This window comes from Rhineura floridana, chromosome 6, assembly GCF_030035675.1.
Source record: "Rhineura floridana isolate rRhiFlo1 chromosome 6, rRhiFlo1.hap2, whole genome shotgun sequence".
Lineage (NCBI taxonomy): Eukaryota > Metazoa > Chordata > Lepidosauria > Squamata > Rhineuridae > Rhineura > Rhineura floridana.
In genome coordinates this window covers 50,368,442-50,393,775 of record NC_084485.1, presented here as the reverse complement: position 1 = coordinate 50,393,775, position 25,334 = coordinate 50,368,442, and the positions used below count along the sequence as shown (strand labels likewise).

Below are 25,334 nucleotides of genomic sequence, written 5' to 3'. Positions count from 1 at the left end.
TCTTCCTTTGTTTTCCGTGTTTTGCCCTTAGTGTTGGGCTAAGGCCACACAGAAGTTCCAACGTCTTTGACCACATATTATTCCTGATAACTATTTTGGGAAGTTGAACTCTGAAGTTAGAAAACATTTCAGCTAAAGAAAAGGGGACAAATATCCCTTATATCATTTCTACTCCTGAACTGTGTTAAACAGGCATTTCTAGCCATCTGGTTATAGTGGTAGAAGGATGGTAGGCATTCTAGATTAAGCACATACATGAAAAGTCTTATTCTCTCAAGTGCTAATAAGTCATCTAAGATGTGGTGCGAGTGCAAGAAGATGTTGGCTCTGCTACAACAACATCTGGTTCAGTGACAGGTACCATAGTGTCATGGTGGGTGTGTTTTCTTGGATGCATGTAGCATTGAAATCTGGACAAGCTGTCGAGCTAAATGTAATACTTGGACATAGGTTGCATAAAATCAGTAAAATTTATCTTAATTATTTACTATCCGAAGCAGGACAAATAGTCAGAGCCAACCCCAGGTAAGGTAAAAGATAAAATGCCCCTTCTCTTTCTCTCTCCGTACAAAACTCAACTGCAGTGGCAGTCAAATTTTACTTCAGCACCGGTGATGGGACAACATCCATTCCTCAGTCAGGCCTGAGGACAGCAAGCCAACTTAGGAGGCATAGGAGAGCCCATGTAGCGCAAATAGCTCTGTCTTCTGTCATATCAACATAGCTCCTCCCCCAAATCTGTCACCTGAAGTGTCCACTTGGTGGGGCCAGCCCTTGCAAGTTGGGGTGCAAGAGCAGTTGAGTTATCGGGGGCAAGAAGTCCTACAGAAGAGTAATGAATCGTGTGCATTCCCCAGTTGGGTCAATGCTTGGAGCTTGTGTTTAATCTGGAGGCTAGTGGTTCTGCTTTGATTGAACAGCGAGATGCTGCGTCCAAAGTTTATCCATTTCAGTTACTGGTAGTGATCTTAATCTCCATTATAGTGGCAGCACAGGGCACAGGCAAAGATCATGGCACATACCTGAAACAAAAAGCAAGACAGGCAAGTTAGGCCAGCTTTCTTCTCGCTGAGGCAAGCACAGATTTCAGAACTAGCAGCTTTGTCCTTCCCATACTAGTCTCAGGTTTCTATTTAGGTGAGATCACACCATCAGTTTGGGAAGAAACAACACTTGAGCTCTCCCCAAAGAGAAATTTTGGGCTTCTTTTGACATTTCATTTTGGGCTCCCCCAGACAAAGTATTTATTGAGCATTCATCCTGATTTGCCTGTAGTGTGTTTATACATCTTTCTGTTAATCATTCTTTTATTCCACACTTTTCAATGCATTTGCCCATCACTTTCCTAACCACAAAGTATCTGTTTCTTTTTTAAAAAATGGATCTGTTGCACTAAGGAACACAGCACTTTAATCCACGTTAATTGCAGAAGCCTACATTTCCTGATATGTGCTTGAATCCCTCCCAGAAAATACTGACAGGAGATGCCCTTCATCTGAAGCGAGCAAAGAGATCGGGAGAAGAAAAGCAGAATGGTTTAGAAAAAGTCATGGGGAAGAAAGGAAGGGTCAGCTCAGCACAAGAAAGCAAGAGAAGCAAAGAAAGAAAGAGGTAGAGTCTCAAAATGGTTCTAAAAATCAAAAATATTTCTTGTAGAATCATTCTACAAAGCCCAGTGTGTTTCAGATGAAAGCAATCTTCTTCAGGGCCACTGCAAGAGCAAACATAATAAATAATTAAATCAAAATATAGATAATTAAAAACAGAGCCACTGATTATAATGGAACACTCTTTGAAAAACCCATTATGCATGGGCGTACTCTAATACCAAAACCAAACTAGCATCTTGTGGGATATTACTCGGCACCCTGGGCTCTCCACTATGGGGTTCCGCAGGGGTCAGTTCTGTCTCCCATGCTGTTCAACATCTACATGAAACCGTTGGGTGAAGTCATCCAGAGCTTTGGAGTGCGTTGCCATCAGTATGCTGATGACACGCAGCTCTATTTACCCTTTTCATCTTCTTCAGGTGAGGCTGTCAATGTGCTGAACCGGTGCCTGGCTGTGACAATGGACTGGATGAGGGCTAATACACCAAGGCTCAATCCAGACAAGACTGAGATGCTGCTAGTGGGTGGTTCTTCTGACCAGATGGTGGATGTCCAACCTGTCCTGGATGGGGTTGTACTCCCCTGAAGGAGCAGGTTCGTAGCTTGGGGGTTCTCCTAGAACCACCTCTGTCACTTGAGGCTCAGGTAGCCTCGGTGGCACGGAGTGCCTTTTACCAACTTCAGTTGGTGGTCCAGCTATGCCCCTATCTGGACAGGGATAACCTGGCTTCAGTTGTCCATGCTCTGGTAACCTCCAAATTAGATTACTGCAGTGCACTCTACGTGGGGCTGTCTTTGAAGATGGTTCGGAAACTGCAGCTTGTGCAAAATGCAGCGGCCAGATTGGTAACAGGGACCAGACGGTCTGAACATATAAAACTGATTCTGGCCCGCTTGCATTGGCTGCCTGTATGTTTCCGAGCTCAATTCAAGGTGCTGGTTTTGACCTATAAAGCCTTACACGGCTTGGGACCACAATACCTGATGGAACGCCTCTCCCGATACGAACCCACCCGTACACTACGTTCAAGATCAAAGGCCCTCATCCGGGTGCCTACTCCAAGGGAAGCTCAGAGGGTGGCAACAAGGGAGAGTGCCTTCTCAGTGGTGGCCCCCAAATTATGGAATGATGTGGCTGACGAGGCGCGCCTGGTGCCAACACTGTTATCTTTTCGGCACCAGGTCAAGACTTTCCTCTTCTCCCAGGCATTTTAGTATGTGTTTTAAATTGTTTTTATATTGTTTTAAATTTTAAAATTGTGTTTTAAATTGTATATTTGTTTTAATGTTTTTGATTGCTGTAAACCGCCCAGAGAGCTTCGGCTATGGGGCGGTATACAAGTGCAATAAATAAATAAATAAATAAATCACAAACATACTTAATATATATTAGAAAATTTGACAATATATGAGGAATAAAAACAGAATACAATTTTCTAAATGTCTCATTGAAAACATATTATGATGTAAATCCCTTAGTATGTGTTCTTCACAGAAATTGTACTTGGTAACAAATCTATGTAGATACACCAGGCATCGGGAACCTCCAGCCCATGGGCCTAATTAGGTTCGGCACAAGTCCAAAATTGGCCTGCAACACCATTTCCCCAAACGTACATCTACCTGATGTCATACATGATGTCAGGTGTGGAGCAGGCAGAGATGCAGCTACCAATGAACAATTGGGAGCTTTAAAGCACATTCCTGATTATTCCATGGCAGAGGAGGATTGCTGTTACCACTGAATAGCAGTGACAGCAAGCTAGGCTCAGCTGCCAAAAGCAGGGCTTGGATTTTCATTTATGGTATGGCTTCAGCTCAAGCTGCACTAAGGTCACATTCACACAATACATGTACAGTACTCTTATATCACTTTAACAATCACATCTTCTTCCAAAGGATCCTGGGAACTGTACTTTGTAAAGGATGCCCTTAACAATCAGCACCCTTAAACTTCAGTTCTCAGGATTCTTTGGGGGAAGCCATGACTGTCAAAATGGTATAAAAATGCTTTAAATGTATGATGTAGGTGTGACCTAAAAAAGGAAAAATGGGTCACCTGCATCAGTGATGTCAGATGATTGACAGGTAAATGGAGCCCCACCCACCTGTCAAAGTAGGCCACCCACTAGCTGAATCCCATTTCCCATCCCTGGTATATATGTGTGTGTGTGTGTATATATATATCTCACGGAGCGCCTTCAACGCCACCAATTATGCCGCCCGACAAGATCAGCCACACAGGGCCTTCTCTCAATCCCGCCAACAAAAACAGCCAGATTGGCGGGTACAAGAGAGAGGGCATTCTCAGTGGCAGCCCCCACTCTTTGGAACTCCCTCCCACAAGATCTCCGGCACGCCTCTTCCCTAAATGTATTTCGGAAAGCCTTAAAGACCTGGCTCTTTCAACAGGCCTTCGAGGTATCCGGGGAGGGTTAATTGTTATAACTGTAATGCCTCCTGCCCAGTTTTAATATTCTTGTTGCAGATGTATTGTTTTTATATTGTATCACTGTATTTTATCAATTGTATCTTAACGATTTTGTAAGTCGCCTAGAGTGGCCATTGGCCAGATAGGCGACAAAGAAATTAAATTTATTATTATATATATATATATATAAATGCGGGAATTGAAAAGATCCACACTTTTTTGTACATATACTAAAAGGGTTCATCTATTTGTTACCAAGTGTAATATCTTTTAAGGATGCACATGAATATATTTATATATAATATATTTTTAGTGATGACATTGAGAGGGTTTTAAAAAAAATTATATGAGTATTCATTATATCCATTAGAAAATATTTTAAAAGAAGCATGTTTCATGTGATCATAGTTTACATTTTTATTGGTTTAGGTTTTAGGGCAGAGATGGTGAAGCTGCAATTTGCAGGCTCAATCACGCCCAACTGGGAGAGGTTCTTCTTCTCCCAGTGCAATGCTGGGCTCAGAGGAGAGGTTTACACCTTTGCATCAAACCCAGCCTTTCCTCTCAGGACAGCCCTGCAATGTGGGGTGGTGGGAATGTGGAGTATGCCTGAATGTGTGTGTGTGTGTGTGCGTGTGTATGCAAGTGTAGCATGTACTTGAATGTGCAGGTTTGTGTGTTGTGTACATCTGTGGTCTATGTGTGGTGAACGCCTGTGGCAGTTTGGCCACAACCACTACTGGCATGTGGCCCTCAAAGGATTGGTCAACCTTGACAAATCTTGGACAAAATACAGCCCTCAAGCCAGCCCTGTTTTAGGATATGTCCCCTGTATAATAACTTTAGCATAGGTTGTTGCATTATTCTTAGGGTAGACACACACTTACTGTTCTGCGGTTCCAGTGCGACTCTACCTCTCTTTTAAAAAATGGGGGCACACAACGCTAGTCAAGCCCCACCCCTTCTACTATAAAACCTGGTGGGATCAGCTTGAGTGCATTTTTTAAAATTCACTTCAAAGAGATTTTGCAACTGATTGGCAGATCAACCCATTCTCCTCCAGGTGTGACCAATGGAAACACTTTGCTGTAGGAGACTAGTGTGGCTCACAGCCTTAATATCTATTATAAATAAATTAGTAAGCCAAAATACAGATAATTTATTCTGATAGCACCCCTGCAGAGGTTGGTTTTCAACTGAAACATGTTGGGCTTTGTAGTATTATACAGGAACTGTATTTGATTAATCTTCCCTTAGAAATAATAATGCCTTCCCCTCCCTAATGCTTCGACTGCAGCCCAATTCATACTTTACTGTACCTACATGCAGTGGAGACCTGGTGGCTCTGATGTCAGTGGGGCAGTGAATCCACTCTCGGGCTTTAGTCCAAACTGTCAAGGCAGCTCCTTGAAAGTTTAGACTAAAGCCCAGAGTGGATTCACTGCCTCACTGACATCGGAGTCACCAGTCTCCATTGCCTACGTGGCTGCCATTTTCCCATGGCTTCTTCCTATGCTGCTTCTATAATGTGTATGCTGGATCCATGTGAGTAGAGCCAATTACATGCTTATTTCCCACATTATTCACCCTACTCATGTGCTCCTGATGCATCAAGGTGGAGTGGCATATGGGAGGGATAACCTGGCCCTGCACCGATATTTAGCCAAAAGCACAATCGTGCTTTCGGGGAGAACCCTTATAAGGCAGCTTATGGCATATGAGAAAAAAGAAAACAATTATCTCAAGGCCTTGCTGCTGGCCATTGAAGCTATAATATTCATTAGCCGGGATACGGACTGAACAACAGACAGAGTTATCTACTTCTAGCAGGGAAGTATTAGGCTCCCTGCTTATATTGACTCAAGACTGCCTTACCTCAAAAGCTAACACTCCGAAAGCAAAAGTCTCAGTAATTGTGATATATTTCTTCAATAGCTGGATTATTGTGGGGAAACAGCCCTGCAGTGAATAAAAGGAATCCTAAGGGAAATTGCTCCAAGGGTAGTGGCAACCCCATCAAAATCGCAAGGTATTTAGTTGCATTGAAGTGGTCAATTATATAGCATAAGATTCTCTCCACACTATGGCTTTTGGAAGGGTCTTATCTATACAGCAGCCTGGGTTAGCAGAAATATTCTGTAGTTCTAGCAATACAAATTGCATGCTGACATGATCAAGTGTTCATAGTGGATCACTACCATACTGCAAACAGTACAGCAAGCTGCCCTAGACTTAAATTCGTTCATGGTAGAGACCTACACATGACTACACTGTGGAGTTTAGCGGGAATACTGCAACAGTATCTAATCTAACATCTAAGCAAGACCTGTTTGGGCAGCCTTTTTCCCATTTATGATGCCCATGCATTGCACTGGAAATATTCACATACTGAAAAAGCAAAATTGTTTTCCCCAAAGTGGAGCAACTGGCTACGGTACAACTTTTCAGTGGGAAATGTGAGATATTGCTAGAATTGCCAAAGACTGGCTTTGAAGACACCTTTCCCCATCTACTCCTCTTCTTTGAGGTTCTCTCCATATCCTAATTGTTTTCTTCAGAAGAAAAGTAGAGCCTAACTTAGGCAAGATATTTGGACTGGTCTGCCTGGAGGTTTGGTACCTGTGGCTGATAGCTGACTTTCCAATACAGAATTGCAAAAAAGGAGAAACTAATTATCAAGACTGCCAACTATTACGGATTATTATAGCTCAAAAACAAACAAAACATTTAATTGGCCTAATTTTCAAGCCAGATCAAAAAACATAAGCCAACATCTCAAAAACAAAGCACAACAAATACCATAGACTTTCAAATTCCATAGAATACCTGAAACAGTTTTTACAAATGCTGGTACCTATCTGGCATAGCATCATGAAGGAGACTGAATGTAAACCCAATTGTTTTATTTTTTCAAATTATTTTTTAAAAGTTGCTTAGATTACTATTATCATCTTAATTCACTCATCACTTTATACCAAAGAGGTCTCAAGGCAATTTACATCTAGAAATACAATACAAATACAAAAATGTAGCTAAAAATTAAATCACTATAAACAAAGTACTGAAAGTGAACATACACTAAAAGCGCAATCCAACAACATCAGCAAGATCACAGTTAAAATAACCAATGAACAGATACCACCAAGCAGCAGAAGAAAGATCAAATGCCTGGGAGAAAAGGAAAATCTTTGCCTGTCACCCAAAAGATGGTAACATGTTCTTTTTAAGTGTTAAGGGTCATAAGTTTTAATTGGTGTCAAGTTTTGTCGCTCTATAATATTTCTACTGGTCTTTCCTCGTGCTTCCTGAAGTTCTGAAAAGGGGTAGGGGACTGAAGAACAGCAGCTGGAAACGGCACTGCGTGCACAGCATCAACAGCTTGGCAAGACCCTGATAGAGCGTTTGCTTCTGTGGCCAAGTGTGGTGGAGGAGATGGCTACAACAAGAGCAGCAACAAGTCAGTCACTTGCCTGCCTGCCTGGGTGTCTTTTTCTTCTCTGCAAGGTGAGCCCTGCACACACAGCAAAATGGCAAGAGGTGCTGTGTGTGGGTTCCCCCTCCCTTTGTGGTACCTTGTCCAGCAGGGGTTGCAGTTTACCTCAGTATATGTAGAGCTCATGGTTTTTTAACTGCTCCCGCCCCACCCCACCCCAATCCTTTTCTCCCTCACCTGGATTGAAGGATAAGGAAGAGGGGGGCTCTGCTGGTCCATTCTCCCCCCTTCGCTTCTCTCACCCAAATAAGAAAATGGCACAGAGGGAGCCTGAGTGACAAATTAGGCCAGGAAAGAGGGAGGCCTTATGTGTGCGAGCTGCTGTGAGAGGAGGTAGTAGGGGGACTGGAGGAGGCTTAAGAGGTAGTTGGATCTTCCCCTTCTCCCTGCTTCTCCTCTCCACAGCCACCACCTTTCCATCCTTAACTTCTTCCTCCACCACCAGACCCCTCCCCAAGGTTCCTGTCACCCTCACCCTTCTCCCTGTATTTTAAAAAAATACTATTTATGTATTTATGAAAATATTTATATATTGCCGTCTTGCAAAATATTGGGGTATTGTACAGCAACATGAAAACATTTAAAGGAAATAGAAAGTAATCATCACAATGACTGGCTTCCCAAAAAACATTTTAAACAGCTCCGTAAGCCCGTAGGCACAAAAAAGTCTTAAAGAGATGCCTGGAAGTCAGAATCTCTGCCGGAAAAGTGCTTCATAGCATTGGACTGGCAACCCTAAATGCCTGACTTCTAGTTGAGGCTAATCCGGCCTCTGTAACATGGGGGATAAGTAACAGTGCTCATCTGGACGATCTCAGTGACATCTGGGGTGGGGTAAGTGGGCATGGTTGGGGAAATGGCATCATGAGCCACATTAGAACCCCTGTCAGGCCTACTTAAGCCCGCAGGGTGGAGGTTCCATCCTTGTGGACTAGAGCCTTCTTTGTCAGATGTTTGAAGTGCTATCTTGAGTTAGCAGGTATGTGTGTATATAGATGTAAACAAACTTTAAATTGTAAAAGCTGACATAGGATTGTATCCAACTAAATTCTACTCAGAATAGACCTAGATTAGTCATGCCCATTAATTTCAATGGATCTACTCTGAGTGGACCAACAGTGCATACAACCTATATATATATTTGACTTCTGCTTGTTCCACCAAGGCAGGGAAACTATCAACGGGTTTGTATAGCAGGCAGCTGGCAAATATCCTTACCTCATTATTGATATACTCCATCTCTCTTTTCCTGCAGCGTGCTAAGTCCAGAAGCTCAGATGAAGGCTCAGCCACGACCCGGGTGCAGCAGGCTTGAGGCCACTTGTCATCTGTCTGGTCTGCCCGAAAATAGTGGCACTCATTAAAATCATCAGGCCCTACAATGCCACAACATTCAAACTAAAAGAGAACGAAAGCATTAAATTCAAAAGCTAGCTTACAAAAAAGTTAGTTAACGAAAGGATCTGTGGCTAGGGTGTGTCTGGGTGTGCACCTTTTAGCATCTGAGTTTCTGATCATTACTACAATCATGTGTTCCAGATTCTCTCTCTCCATCTACAATGTTTGGGGATTATTTATTTCTTTTATTAAAAGCTGACATGTTTCTGTATCTGCAAGAATGCAAGAACCAAGGCACAAGACAGTAATAACATGTTGCCATTTTGACAAACATTACAAAAGCTTCACTGGCTACCGGTACAATTCAAGGAACTGCATTGAGCCTAAAAACCCTAAGCAGCCTGGGACTGGAGTAGGTGAAGGGCTGCCTGCTTCTCCCATTTGAACCTGTGCAACTGTTCAGATCTTCATCAGAGGTCCTGCTCAGGGTGCCCCCCCATCCTCTTAAAATGAGGTAGGCGGTAATTACAGAAGGGTCTTTTCAATTGAGGCACCAATTTGGTACATCCATCCACTTGTCCATAAATATAATATTCAGGAGGCTATGGACAGAAAAAAATTATTTTGCCTTCGAATCCATCTCGTTGGCTCGGAGTCTTAGAATGACATTGTGCTTTGCCTTTCATATGAGGCGAGGAGGTTGCCTTGTCTCATTTTCAGAAGACTCGGATGCCTTCCCTATTAAGCTTGCTAAATTTCAAACATACAGGTACAGGCATCCTTTTTGCTAGGCATCTTTAAAGTGTGAATTCATTTTTAAAAATAAACAAACAAGCACCAAGCCTCCTACACCCACCCAGTCCTGGTAGAAGAGGCAGGCAGGCAGGCATACATAGGACAATGCATGCCCTTTATCAGCTAACGGGCACTGTTGCCTGATCTGAATGGCAGGTGGAGAGGTGAGTGGGCATTTCTGGAGACAGTGAGAGAGGCAGAGGCAGGAGCAAGGTGTGCACTTTACCAGGCACATTAGTTGGCAGACAAGACTCTACCTGCGTTCTGTTTGTCCATTCAGCATGCACACAGCACTACTGTAAACTTCCCATGTAAAGCCTTCAGAGCCTGAGCTTCCTACTCCTTCAAACAACAAGGGAGGGGTAAGTCTTCCTCGCTCTTCATGTCAGAACGGAAAAACCCAGTTCATTAGTGCCATTATTTTAAGTGCAATAGTTTCTGAGAGGGATAGAGGCAGAGGTGGCAGCAAATGTAGCAAGATCAATCCCTTCCCCCCAAAATCAGATGCACTTTCATCATAGGAAGGAGCAGGGTCATTTTGAGTTGGCAGAAGATACCAGCTATGCCACTTACTTGAAGGAGCCCCTGTTATAAGCTGCCAGCATGCACACCTTTAGTAGGAAGGTAGTGTCCTCCATCTCTATGCTAAGTTGCTGGGGGGGAAGTATTGGAGGAGCAGAGCCTGATTCAAGATGTGAGGAACTGGTGGAAATCTAACTCTTTGCTGCTTGAGAAGCTGGCTAAGCAACACAGAGCCATTCACAAGATGGCCAGTGTCAGGGCATTTGGTGACACCTGCCCACTCAGCAGGCAGCAGCAGGACACCATCTTCCAATTAGCTGTGGCTCTCACAGTTCTTGGAAGCCAGAGATCCCGAGCATTGCTGCTGCTGCTGCTGCTGCTGCTGCTGCTAATTCACTTCTGATACTTTCTACATCCCTCCACAAAGCACTCTGATTGGTAGTAAAAGGAAAGCCATCCCTGACTGAAAGCTAGTGCTGTCAATCACAAAACTACACCCGCTCTTCATCCTCATCCCTGCATGGCACTTTCCATTTTTTGACAGCTTGTAGACCTTGGATGATGTTCAAAAGTATCAAATTTGGCTGAAAAAGTAATAGAGCACCTCCCAAGGTACCAAGGGACATCAAAAGCCTCAGGCCCAGTCTGCTTCATCTTGGACCTCCTCAGCAGTCCAAATATGCAGTATCTAAGACAGATATTCCACCTCAGATTCAAGCCTCACCCAAGCCAAATGCATAGCCCTGGTATTCACACTTTAGCTACAGTTTCCTCATACTTTTAGCAGCATTTTGTTTTTATCTTACTGATCTAAGACTGTCACACATTAAAGTTGAGATAAAGAAGTATTTTAATTTTTGTTACTGTGCTTTTATTATGGTAATACTGATTTAATTGTGTTGCAAGTCCGCTGAGAAACCAAGGTGGAGAGGCAAGATAAAACAGTTTAAATAAATAAAATAGCTGGGTAGAGAAAGGGTTAAGCAATCCATCTTATTTCAAATCCTCTTGTTACATTTCTACATTTTGTTTACAAAAAATGGCCATTGGAACTTTTATTACATGCACATGTATGTCATGTGAGGTTTCTCCCCTAGACCCTGTAATCCGTAAATGAGAGGCCATTACTAGCCCTCGCAATGTATCTGTTCTAGTATTCCCTGCTGCTGAATTTCAGCACAGTTGCTTCTTAGGCTCTGGTCACACTGAAATTGGAAATGGGCTGCCTTTAAGTCGATCCCGACTTATGGCGACCCTGTGAATAGGGTTTTCATGGTAAGCGGTATTCAGAGGGGGTTTACCATTGCCTCCCTCTGAGGCTAGTCCTCCCCAGCTGGCTAGGGCCTGCTCAGCTTGCCACAGCTGCACAAGCCAGCCCCTTCCTTGTCCGCAGCTGCCAGTTGGGGGGCGACTGGGTTCCTTGGGACTATGCAGCTTGCTCACGGCTGCACAGATGGCAGGGCACGTAACCCCTAAGCCACTCACTGTGGGGGTGATCTTTAGCTGGCCCTTTGCGAGATACGAGCAGGGATTTGAACTCACAGACTCTGGACTCCCAGCCAGGCTCTCCTCCTGGCTTCAAAAGCAGCCAGAATGATTTTTCTGGTTGCATTTTGAAGCAAGTCTGCCCTCTGCTGGCCACACCTCCCTTCCCCACTGCTACCTTCAGACCTTTCAGCACTACCCACAGAAAAGCGTTGGGCCATTCGCTATCTCTGCCTGAGCCTGTAGCAAAGAGTTTCCATTGGCCACACCTGGAAGGGCTCGATCTACCAATCAGTTGCAAAAACTCCCTGAAGCTGAATTTTTTAAAATGCATGCATCTATCCAACGATGTTTTAAGACAAGAGAGAGAATTTGACTAGCATTGTGTGCTAGTTTTGAGAAAAGAAAGATGGAGAAGCACCGGAACCAGCACAACACTAAGTGTGTTTCTACCCTTAGGATTCCATTGCCAAGGTCACCTCCAGCCTCCATCACATAGAACCAATGGTGTTTTCTTTTCAGCGTCTCTTCTGGCACCAATGATAAAGCATTCCTCCCCCCCCCCGGCTCTTACTATATGCTGGCTGTAGACATCAGTTGTACAATGATCTCAATACAGCAGCTCCTAGATGACTTGTACCGTAATCATGAAGATGTTCCAAGCTCTGGTGAATAACTCAGTAGAGTTGTCTCCTTTGTAATTCTCTTTCAGTTGAACCAGGAAAAATTCATCTTGGACCTGAAGAGAGAACAGTGCAGAATTATTATATCCTGCTAAGAAGTGTAAAGCCTCAAGGGTTTTGCTGACCAAGAGGACAGCCACTCCTCTCCTTTCATCCCACTGGTTGCCCCACCCTCTATTCTCTGGTCCCTCCTGCCAACTGCCATGTGCCATTTGTTCTGTTCTCTCCGGCATCAGGGCTGCAGGTGAGGTGTTGATGCAGACCAACTCTCCCTGCACACTGCTCTGCTGCTCTACCGCCATCACCTCCAGGAGAATGGTCAGTTCTCTTTTAAAATAGAGCATGATACCCTTTGTGAACTCAATGGTCCTAGTGACCAGTAGTATGGTGTGTTGCCTGTGAGACGATCTCCAATGAATTCTAAGGTTGGTGGGGTGACTGAATGCATGCCTACCAAGTAATAAGAGCTTTCAGTATCCTAAAACAATCAGCTGCTGAAGTAAATCAGGATTCTGGCCTTGAGTCAAGGATTGCTGGCACCATTATATTGGATTATATTGGATTATATAACCATTATAAGGATTGCTGCCACCATTTGGCCCTGAGCCTGAGGTTACCTACCCACGATGTAAGGCCTCAAAAGGATATTGTGCACAAGGCTAAGGGTGCCAAAGTCTGGATCTGAATGTGATAGAGCAAGGTGAGATTTAGCAACTGCAGCCTCTCCTAGGTCTGCTGCGCTATGACAGGAGTGGTCACATCATGTTGTGAATGTTCCTGAACCATCCAGTTATTAAAAACACAAAGCCAAACAGCTGGTAATTCTAAGCATAGCCATCGCCAGGATCATATCACTCCAGTGTTGGTAGACCTACACTGGTTACCAGTTGTTTACCGGGCCCAATTCTAGGTGTTGGTGTTGACCTTTAAAACCCTATACGGTTTCGGCCCAGTTTATCTGAAGGAATGCCTCCAGTATCACCAATTACGCCGCCAGACAAGATCAGCCTCAAAAGACATTCTCTTGCTCCCACCAGTCAAAACAGCTAGGCTGGTACGGACCAGAGAGAGGGCATTTTCGATTGTGGCCCCCACCCTCTGGAATTCACTTCCTTTTGATCTCCGACATGCCTCCTCCCTGGCTATTCAGGCAGGCCTATAGGATTTCTGGGGTGGATTAGTTTTTATGTTGTATTTATTGAAGGATGGTTTTAGATTAATTGATGATTGTGGTTTTTGATTTGTATATTGTATTTTATACTATTGTACGTCGCCTAGAGTGTCCGTTAACTCGGACAGATAGGCGACTAACAAATAAAATTTTATTATTATTATTATTATTATTATTATTATTATAAGCAGGATAGGGCCTACCATTAGGCAGAATAAGGTGATCACCGCAGGCAACAGATACTAAATGGTGGGGAACAATGGCAAGGAATTGAGTGGTGGAGCTGTATAGGCATGCCATGTGGCTCACCTGGCACCCTCTAATATAGCCTACTGCCCTCATGAATGGTGGCAGACACTGTCCTAATATGTCCAATGTTGTTGGAATACAATGCAACACCAGCACACTTTAAGTAGACAGGGAGTTGGGGGCATCAGACTTTGCTTCAGGCAACAAAATGTCTTGCGCTGTCTCCGATTCTAGGACTAGCATCTCTTGAGATTCATTGGCTCTTATCTACAGGACCAGTTCAGAACAGGCTCCAGCACAGCATTCCCCCATAGTCATGCAAATGCCTCATTACCTGGTCCCTGTTATGGGCCCCATGAAGAACAATTGGCAGGATTGGGAGAATGGGAGGGGGGAAATTGCAGATGGTGGACAAGGGTCTGGTGAGGCCATGGAGGAAAGGCTTCCTGAAACCCCCGTCAGCCATGTGCCCAGCACTCCTGTGAACACCCTAGCAGTCCCTGCTTGCCTGCGACGTAGAGTGACAAATGTAGTCTACCTTCCTCATTGGCACCTAACCCAGACTTGGGCAGCTAGTCCTTAATGAATCTGCTGAACAATTCCAGAGAGATAGAAGGGGGAATCTCATACAGAGTCAGAGCTGACAGTTTCCTCAAGGTCACTTAGACAAGAGAAGAGACAGTTACAACTTGAGAAATCATCCTCTTTTCTCTAGGAGAAGCCCCTGTTTTGCTTCAAAAACTGGAAAGTGCTAGATTTAGCTTATGCAAGTAAAGTGCCTGGCCGCTTTTCTTTTATTTGGAGTGTTTGGGGGTGAAAGCTTTGTTGCAATAACTTCCCATTGCTTCCTCAAGCCTAGCGCACCTGCTGGTGTTCTGTATCCTGATTCGTGCATAGTGTGTTTTGATGCTATGTACCTGTGCTAACCTCTGGAATAAAACTGTGTGCAAAACCCAGTCTTCAAGTCCTGAGCATGCTTCTCTGGTCAGAAGCCAGGACACTTCCTAATCTAGTCCATCTATTCAAAACTGCCCCATCTCTCCTCTAAACAGTTTTGATCTCCTTTCTATTATTTTTTTGTTTTTGCTTTGGAGAATATTTCTGATCTCCCCTTCAACATAACTGTTCTCAGAGTGGGATATAATACAATTAAAACGCATCCAAATTAAACAATCACAATTTTAAAAATCCACTTAAGAACAGGAGCAGGAAAGACAAATATTATTAAAACCTAAATCCTTTAAATACAGTTGCTTAAAGCACAGAGCAGTCTACAACAGTGTTTCCCAACCTTTATGAATACTGGACCCCCTTTATAAGCTCAAAAAAAATTGTGACACCCCCCCAATTGTAATTTTAGCCTCTGTTACGTGAAAAAATGGTGTGTGGCAAAATCACATCTCCAAATATCCCTTTCCATAAAAAGCTTCCTGCAGACAGGGAGGTGTTGCTTTCTTTTCTTAATGCAGAGGTTTGTCAAATTGGTATCCCCCTCCCCCTCATAATCTGAAGATGTACAGTCCTGTCTCCCAGCACCAGTGGGTTACAGTGCTGGGCTAAGATCCAGGTTCAAATCCCCACCCAGCCATGAAGCCTACTGGGTGACTTTGGGCCAGACACAGCCTCTCAGCGTGACCTATCTCACAGGGTTGGTGTAAGGATGAAATGGAAAGGGGGGGACTATGTGCACCACCTTGAGTAACTTAGAGAAAAGATTGTAGGTGGAAGAAAGGGGGGACGCTGGCACACACACACTTAGCCTCAGAGATGGAGGGCAGGCAAGTCCTGAGCTTCCTCACTGCTCCTTGGCTCTGTCTGGGCTGAAGGCAAGATCTGGGCGGCCTCACAAATAAGAATAATTTTTAAAAGGAGGTGGCAATGAAGCAGGAGTAAAGAAAGGCAGGCTGGCTGGCTGCCAGGAAGGAAGGGGGAAAGCAGCCTTTCCTGGCAGGCTTGCTTCTTTTTGCTTCATGAAAAGCCCTCTCCTCTTGTTTGAGTAAGGGCTTCAGCAGCAGCAGCAGTGCGAGGAGTCGGTGATAGTAATCCCCTCTTCTTCCTTATAGCTCCACCCTCAGCCTCCTTTGGCATCTGCCACGTGTTTTATAGGCAGATGCCTGCCCCCAGCACGCCTGAAAAACACTCTGGCACTTCAGAGTGAGAGTGGCCCCATGATCATCAAGTGAACGGAGAAAAATATATATTTTAAATGGGACTTTCAGCCGAGCCACACCAGTGTGTGCTGCTTCCACTCGGGCATTGCATGTCTCTTAATGGTGCACATCCATCACATGAGCTGAGTGAGCTTATGGCTTTAAGCAGCACTGTGCGGTCCTGCCCATCCACTGCTCTCTTTCTCTGCACTCATTTGGCACAAGGTCTAGAAGATCGAGGAAGTACAAAGAGCACATATGCAACAAGATCAAGTTAGGCACACACATGAAACTATTTCAGTGATAATAAAAAAGTACATGCAGCTTTAAAAGATGTTTTGCATTTTTACGGGCAACAAATAGCATATTATACATTTTGTCCATCCAATCATATTTGAAAATGCAACTTATGATGCCTTTAAAATGCGTTGATGTATTTTCTATATATAAGGAGCTGTATAAGTTTAATTTTTTCCCTGGGCTGCTGAACAGGGCAGTTTATTAGTCTAATTCATAGCCTATTTTGAAAGTACTCCTTCCCAGCATTAGGCTGTTATCCAATACTCCCTTTTCTAAGTTTTTAATGCAATTAGTCAGGGCTTATTTTGGTGTCACTGTTGTTTAAGGAAACTTAACACTGATTTTTTTGAAATAATATGGTGCAACGATCAACTGGCATTGACAAACTATTATATGCTATGCATTTTTACAACATCAAAAAAAATAGCTGTCAAATATCAGGACAGTGGTAATAATTGTGCATAAGTTGCAAATCTTGCCAATAGACTGCCAGAGGGGAATGCGGGGGTGAGGGGGAATCTACATACAGTGTACTAGCCCCAGAAAATCCTGTTTGCATTCCTACAACCTGTAGGAATAACCTAAATGTTTATGTGCATAACCTCAGCCACTAAATGCATGCACACAGGGAAGGAGACAGTTCTAGGAGTTGCAGAAAGACTGTTTTGGTGACAAAGGAAGCAACAAAGATAAGATTCAAGAATGAACTGCAAAAGCAGCTACTTCTACTGCTCCTGCCCCAACCAGGTTCAGCTATTACCTCTTTTCCATGAAAATGAATGAGTAGACCAGCTGCAATCTCCAAGGCGAACACCAGAAATATCAACAGAAAGAACTGTGAGATGAGAAGAGCAGGCAGGATAAGAATGAACCCAGACCCTCTCTAGTCTATTATAGATGATTCCACATCTAGTTCTAGTATAAGTATCAACTCGATCATTATTCACTAAAGGTTGACAATAATCTTTGATCCTGAAATGCAAAGCCGCATAATTATTATTATTTGAGGCCTGTAAGCACGATCAGCCCTAATCCACAACCCAGCAGCGACTAATGTTGCACAATCTACAACTGTTGCACCCAGCACACTGTACAATATGTTGCATTACATAAGAACGCCTGCTGGATCAGGCCAGTGGCCTATCTAGTACACCATCCTGTTCTCACAGTGGCCAACCAGATGCTCATGGGAAGCCTGCAAGCAGGACCTGAGTGCTGTAGCACTTATACTAATCCCACCCCTAGTAATCCCTCCCAACCCAACTCTGATTTCATTCAGTATTCACTTTTCATTCACAACCTACCCCATGCCACTTACAAGAATCAAGATGTCTTTGTTTTCACTGATGGCACCATAGCACCCCAAATAGCCCAGGACTGTGAGTGCTGCACCCACAATGGCAATGAGATAACACCCTGCTGTTAGGTAATTATTTGAGATAAGACTTGGAACTCCTTCTGGGTCCACAATCAGCCAGATGCCCACACCTAGGAGGCATATGCCCCCAAGCTGAAAAACACACAATGAAGATAGATTACCTGGTTAAATTGTAAGTACTGACAGATATATACACAGAAAAATCATTTAACCTTTATTCAGCTAATTGGCCAACACAGTCAATGCATGTATCTTAACTTAAGTCAGTTTTAAGTTCCGCCAGCTTCCTCAATATAGGATTGCTCTCTTAGAAAGGGATTAGATGTACAATTAATGCACACCTGATCCTCACAGTCTACATGTGTAACAAAGAGGTAGATTGTCTAGATACCATAAATGAATGCGACCTAAAACTTTTGTCATGGAATTGACCAGAAAAGTGGTGACCTTGGACTTCATCTTAAGTGGTGCCAGGATCTGGTGTGCAGTGTACGTGTGGTTAAACTGACTGGAAACAGTTACAATAGTGCTATCAATATATATGTAAAGGACAATTGACAAAAAAAACCCAACACTGTCAAGTCTGATTTCGAAAGAGGAAATTTCGCAAAAATTAGGGGATTGGTAAAAAGGAAGCTGAAAGGGAAAGTAAAGGTGGGCTAAATCTCTCCAAAATGCTTGCAAGTTATTTAAAGCCACAGTATTAGAGGCTCAGCTTGAATGTTTACTGCTGATCAAGAAAGTTATCACCAAGGCCAAGAGGATGCCTGTGTGGTTAACAAGCAGAGCTACAGAAGCTATTGGTGGCATGAAGACTTCCTTTAGAGAATGGAAATCTTGTCCAAATGAGGAGAACAAAAAGGAACACAAACTTTGGCAAAAGAAATGCAAGCAGACAATAATGAATACTAAAAAAGAATTTGAGGAGCACATTGCTCTTGTCCAGAAAAATGTCTGTTCCATCTATGCTGGATCAGTTTCAATTATTACAGCCTGAGCATGGGGGCACGCTGCTTGAATATGTACGGTCAGCGATCTGCCCCCTTGACCCTTGCCCATCTTGGCTTCTTAGAGCTAGCCATAGAGATTGACTGGGTGAGTCCAGGGAGTGATTAATACTTCACTGGAGGAGGGGAAGGTACCATCTGCCTTGAAGAAGGTAGTGGTGCATCCCCTCCTTTAGAGGACCTCCATGGACCCAGAAGTGTTAAACAACTATCTCCCAATGACAAATATCCCCTTTTTGGGTAAGATGCTCAAGAATGTGATAGTCCTCCAGCTTCAAGTATGCTTGGAGGAAACTGATTACTTGGATCTGGTCTGGTCTGGCTTCAGGCCTGGCCATGGCACTGAAACCACCTTTGTCGCCCTGGTTGGTGACATCTGTTGGGAGAGAGATAGGGGGAATGCGACCCTGTCCTCCTTGATCTCTCAGTGCTTTTTGATACTGTTGACCATGGTATCCTTCCAGAGCATTTCAGGGAGGTGGGGGTTGAGGGCACTATGCTTCATTTCTTCCTCTCATACCTCTAGAACCACTTCCAAAAAGTAGTTATGAGAGGCTATTGGTCAGCACTATGGAAACTGTCCTGTGGTGTTCTGCAGGGTTCCATCTTGTCCCCCATACTATTTAGCATCTATATTAAGCCACTGGAAGCTGTCATCAGGAGATTTGGAGTGAGGTGCCATCAATACGCAGATGACACCCAGCTCTACCTCTCTATTCCATCTGAATCAGGAGAAGCGGTTGAGGTGTTGAACCGGCACTTGGAGGTGGTGATGGGCTAGATGTGAGCCAATAAACTGAGGCTGAATCCTGAAAAGACAGAGATGTTATGCATGCAGAATTCTCATACTTTGGAGGTGAGGAGACCACCTGTTCTGGATAGGATTGCACTCCTTTGGGAGGAGCAGAACCACAGCTTGGGGGTACTTCTGGATCCAGTGTTGTCACTGGAGGTTCAGGTGGCCTCAGTGGCTAGGAGTGCCTATTTCCAGCTCTGGCTGGTTCATCAGCTTCAGCCCTTTTTGGACACAGATGACATGACCACAGTACTCCGTGCCCTGATAACTTCCAGACTGGATTATTGCAAGGTTTTCTACATGGGGCTGCCCTTGAAGATGACTTGGAAACTTCAACTGGTCCAAAATGCAGCAGCGAGATTACTGGCAGGGGTTCCCTTTAGAACTCATAATCCTGTTTTAAAACAGCTGCATTGGTTGCCAGTAAGTTTCTGGGCCTAATATAAGGCAGGGGCGTCACTACTGGGGTGCGGAGGGTGTGACCCACACCCGGGTGTCACCATGAGGGCGGTGACACCCAGAGCCGCCCCACCCTGCACCGCCTGGCAATGCTGCTCCAACTCGTCGGAGGCGGGCTGGCGGGCTGGCGGGCGAGTGCGGGAGCAGCGTCGGCGGGGTGAGGGAGGCGCGCCGGCGTTCCCAGGCCTTCTCCGGCTGGGTGCCCCTCCGACGCGCACCCTCCCAGGGGCATGGATGGGGTGGCTGGCCTCGAGTGTGTGCGCGCATAGGCGCATGCACAAACCCAGCCACCTCATCCATACCCCTGGGAGGGCGCGCACCGGAGGTCCGCACCCCCCTGCACTCCCGCTAGTGATGCCGCTGATATAAAGTGCTCATGTTAGTGTATAAAACTCTAAATGACTTAAGCCACAAATATCTGAAAGACCACCCCCTTCTGTACAGACCCTTTGGGGTGTTGAGATTAGCAGAGGGGGCCCTTTTGGTAGTTCTGCCACCCTTGGAAGCTCGGGAGTGGTGGCCCAGGAGAGAGTATTTTCTATGGCAGCCCCTAAGTAGTGGAACTCCCTCCCCACAGAGGTACCTCTGGCAACTACACTGTATAATTTCTGGTGAATGCTAAAAATGCACCTCTTTATCCTGGCTTTTGACACCTGAGATGTATATTTTTAGGACCCACCCTATTTTCTGTGATGTGACTCTTCACTGTTCTCGATGATGTATTTTAAAGCTGGAACCTTTGGGTGAAGGGCGGGCAATTATTTATTATTAGTAGTAATATTAATAATTATAATTAATATTAATAATAGTAATAATAATAAAGACCAATAAAAAAGTTATTTAATACATTAGTAGCAGGAGATGCGCTAGGGAGGCAGTTGAACCTTTGGATGACAAGGGAGTCAAAGGTGTGCTAAAGGAGGACAAGGAGTTCTTCACAGCAGAAGATATAGGACAGATGCCTGTACTTGAACTAACTTTCACAGGAAGGAAGTCAGAGGAATTCAGGCAAATAGCAGTGATAAAAGACTATGTTTTAGGCCTTATTGACAAAACAAAAAGTGACAAATTCCTGGCTCTGGATTGCATCTACCAACAAGTTCTTAAAGAACTCAAATGTGAATTGGCTGGTCTGCTAAGAAAAATATGTAATGTGTCCCTAAGATCAGCCTCGGTACCTGAGAACTGGAAAGTGGCCAATACAACACCAATTTTTAAAAAGGGATCCTGGAAGCTACAGGCTGGTTTGCTTAATGTTTGTCCCAGGGAAACTGGTGGAATGCACTGTCAAGGACAAAATTACCAAGCATATAGAAGAACAAGTCTTGCCAGCATGACTTCTCTAAGGGTAAGTCCTCTCTTACTCACCTATTAGAGTTAGTAAGCACACAGAAAGAAGTGATCCAGTTGGCAATGTGTTCCTAGACTTTCAAAATGTTTTTGACAAAGTACCTCACCAAAGACTCCTGAGTAAGCTCAGCAGTCATGGAATAAGAGGAAAGGTCCTCTTGTGGACTGGCAACTGGTTAAGAAAGAGGAAGCCGAGAAGAAGAATAAATGGACACTTCTCCCAATGGAGGAATGCAGAAAGGATCAGTATTGGGACCTGTGCTTTTTAACTTGTTCATTAATGATCTAGAGGTGGGGTGAGCAGTGAGGTGGCCAAGTATGCTGATAATACCAAATTATTCAAGGCGATTAAAAAAGTAAAAGGAATGAGAAGAGTTCCAAAAGGATCTCTCCAAGCTGAGTGAATGGGCAGAAAAATGGCAAATGCAATTCAGTGAGGCACAATGGGGTAAAAAAATCCTAGTTTCACATATATAATCATGATGTCTGAACTGGCAATTATTGCTCAAGACTGAGACTTTGGGGTCATAGCAGATAGTTCAGTAAAGATGTTGATCCAGTGTGCAGCAGCTGTGAAAAAGGCAAACCCCATGCTCAAAATCATTAGGAAAGGAATTCAAAATAAAACTACCAATATCATAATGCTATTATACAAATCTATGGTGTGACTACATTTGTACTACCATGTACAGTTCTGGCCACATCACCTCAAAAAGTATATCTTGAACTGCAATTCAAGACAGATTGATTTTTAAACTGCTCTGGGGATTGTAGCTCTGTGAGGGAATAGGGATCACCTAATAACCCTCAGCACCCTTAACAAACTATTGTTGTTGTTATGTGCCTTCAAGTCAACTACGACTTATGGCGACCCTATGAATCAGTGACCTCCAACAGCATCTGTCGTGAACCGCCCTGTTCAGATCTTGTAAGGTCAGGTCTGTGGCTTCCTTTATGGAATCAATCTATTTCTTGTTTGGCCTTCCTCTTTTTCTACTCCCCTCTGTTTTTCCTAGCATTATTGTCTTTTACAGTTAATAATGTCTTCTCATAATGTGTCTAAAGTATGATAACCTCAGTTTCATCATTCTAGCTTCTAGTGATAGTTCTCATTTAATTTGTTCTAACACCCAATTATTTGTCTTTTTCTCAGTCCACGGTATGCACAAAGCTCTCCTCCAACACCACATTTCAAATGAGTTGATTTTTCTCTTATCCGCTTTTTTCACTGTCCAACTTTCACATCCATACACAGAGACAGGGAATACCATGATCTGAATGATCCTGACTTTAGTGTTCAGTGATACATCTTTGCATTTGAGGACCTTTTCTAGTTCTCTCATAGCTGCCCTCCCCAGTCCTAGCCTTCTTCGGATTTCTTGTCTCCATTTTGGTTAATAACCATGCCAAGGTATTGATAATCCTTGACAAGTTCAATGTCCTCATTGTCAACTTTAAAGTTACATAAATCTTCTGTTGTCATTACTTTAGTCTTTTTGACGTTCAGCTGTAGTCCTGCTTTTGTGCTTTCCTCTTTAACTTTCATCAGCATTCGTTTCAAATAGTTACTGGTTTCTGCTAGTAGTATGGTATCGTCTGCATATCTTAAATTATTGATATTTCTCCCTCCAATTTTCACACCTCCTTCATTTTGGTCCAATCCCGCTTTCCGTATGATATGTTCTGCATACAGGTTAAATAAATAGGGTGATAAAATACACCCCTGTCTCACACCCTTTCCAACTGGGAACCAATCGGTTTCTCCATATTCTGTCTTTACAGTAACCTCCTGTCCAGAGTATAGGTTGCGCATCAGGACAATCAGATGCTGTGGCACCCCCATTTCTTTTAAAGCATTCCATAGTTTTTCATGATGTACACAGTCAAAAGCTTTGCTGTAATCTATAAAGCACAGGGTGATTGTCTTCTGAAATTCCTTGGTCCGTTCCATTATCCAATGTATGTTTGTGATATAATCTCTGGTGCCTCTTCCCTTTCTAAATCCAGCTTGGACATCTGGCATTTTTCACTCCATATATGGTAAGAGCCTTTGTTGTAGAATCTTGAGCATTACTTTATTTGCATGGGATATTAAGGCAATAGTTCGATAATTACTGCATTCCCTGGGATGCCCTTTCTTTGGAATTGGGAGGTATATTGAATGCTTCCAGTCTGTGGGCCATTGTTTAATTCTCCATATTTCTTGACAATTTTTTGTCAAAATGTGGACAGATTCAGTCTCAGTAGCTTGTAGCAACTCTATTGGTATGCCATCTGTTCCTGCTGATTTGTTTCTTCCATGTATTTTAAGAGCAGCTTTCACCTCACATTCTAAAATTTCTGGTTCTTCATCATACGGTTCCTCCATGAATGAATCTGTCATCCTGGCATCTCTTTATAGAGTTCTTCAGTGTATTGCTTCCATCTTCCTTTTATTTCGTCTCAGTTAGTCAGTGTGTTTCCCTGTTGATTATTCAACATCCCTACTCTTGGTTTAAATTTTTCTTTCATTTCTCTAATCTTTTGGAATAGGGCTCTTGTTCTTCCCTTTTTGTTGTCCTCTTCTATTTTTGTACAATAACTATTGTAATAGTTCTCTTTGTCCCTATGTACTAGTCGCTGCATTCTTGCATTTAGTGTTCTGACCGTGTTTCTATCTCCTTTTGCTTTTGCTTTCCTTCTCTCTTTAACCATTTTAAGAGTTTCTTCAGTCATCCATTGAGGTCTTTCTCTCTTTTTAATTAGAGGTACTGTCTTTTTGGATTCTTCCCTGATAATGTCTCTGACTTCACTCCATAGTTCTTCTGGTTCTCTGTCAAGTAAGTTTAAAGCTTCAAATCTGTTCCTTATTTGATCTTTATATTCTTCTGGGATGTTATTTAAATTGTATTTTGGCATTACGATTGCTTTGTTCTTCTTCTTTAGCTTTACTCTGATTTTCGATATTATCAGTTCATGTACCACAGTCTGCTCCTGCTCTTGTTTTCACAGACAGTATGGAACTTCTCCATCTTCTGCTACCGATTATATAATCAATTTGATTCCTATATTATGACGGGCTTCACCATTGCATCGCCACTTTGTAACTGCTGGGCCTCAGTAATTTTCAGTTCCCTCAAGGGGGCCCTGGGCATAAAAAGTGTAGAAACTTTGCCATAAGGAATATTATTTATTTCAAAAATCTAATAGCTCTGCAGGATCCCTTATTTTTTATAATCCTATCTATTGACATGTTGCCAACTTCCAAGGCAAGTGCTTCAGTATAGCAAAATCTTTGTAAGCCTGTTTTGCTTGCCTGTCATGGAGCAGGGAGGAAAGTACACTAAGGTGTCCAAATACAGAGCGGTGAGGATGTTGACAGAGCACATCTGAGTCGCACACCCCACCTCAATTTAGAACTAAGTGCATTTACTGTATACTGTCAAGCTGGGCATAAGCAGTGTCTATATTAGTGTTTCAAAGATCATCAAAATACTCACAAACACCAACCCATTGAACATAAACATCAGATGTTTTATAAGGGATAACACTTCCATCTTGAGAACAGCTTTAGTCACTGAAGCAACTCAGAAATAACAACCTGAGGAGAAGAAAGGAGAGGGTCATCAGCACAATATCCTTTCTTTCTCCTACTTCACCCATCTGTCCACACACTGTTCTTCCCTGGACCTGCTGGTGAAAGGCTTTGTTATAGGCAGAACCATTTTTGCAGACCTTCCTTTATAAACAATGTGAAATATATGCTTTGGGTTGAGTTCTTGGTGCCAGTGGCATAGAAACATAGCTTTGCTTCCTTCCTAAGGTTTTCTGTGCCATACAAAATGGGGCCTTACTGAGGATCAAACTAGACAAGATGCTAGTCACACAATTAACAATAGAGCCTGCAACCAAGTGTTGCAGTGTGGAGTCTGGCAGTCATGCCTTTCTCCAGGATACTCCATTTTATTTCTCCTTTCAACTGGTTTTCCATTCTCTCTCTCTCTCCCCCATTCATACACACACATACAGAGCATTTTACCTGACATACCCACTAGGTATGATCATTGGGCTGTTTTCCCCACCCTCTCAGATGTCAAGACCTCCTACCTGAGTGATATATTTCCCTAGAAAGTGGAAA

At 43.4% G+C, this 25,334-nt stretch overlaps 1 protein-coding gene across 1 annotated transcript; it reads right to left on the bottom strand.

Moving 5' to 3' along the window:
• Positions 1-968: 968 nt before the first annotated feature.
• Positions 969-24,768, bottom strand: LOC133386831 (tetraspanin-18-like). Its single transcript, XM_061630599.1, has 7 exons — positions 24,697-24,768; positions 17,546-17,737; positions 16,988-17,062; positions 12,315-12,413; positions 8,753-8,932; positions 5,917-6,000; positions 969-1,022 (listed from the first exon to the last, which is right to left on the bottom strand). Exons 1-7 carry the CDS (start codon positions 24,751-24,753, stop codon positions 969-971), a joined length of 741 nt encoding a protein of 246 aa, XP_061486583.1. The 5' UTR covers positions 24,754-24,768.
• Positions 24,769-25,334: the final 566 nt, after the last annotated feature.

Bases quoted from the DNA above. Each gene is read 5' to 3' on its own strand.
- LOC133386831 (XM_061630599.1), bottom strand. From the start codon at position 24,753: ATGGAAGTGTTATCCCTTATAAAACATCTGATGTTTATGTTCAATGGG. The intron at 6,001-8,752 runs GTAAGGATATTT...TATTCACTGCAG, and splicing joins TGGAGTATATCAATAATGAG to GGCTGTTTCCCCACAATAAT. The intron at 1,023-5,916 runs GTAAGGCAGTCT...TTTTTGTTTCAG, and splicing joins TCGGAGTGTTAGCTTTTGAG to GTATGTGCCATGATCTTTGC.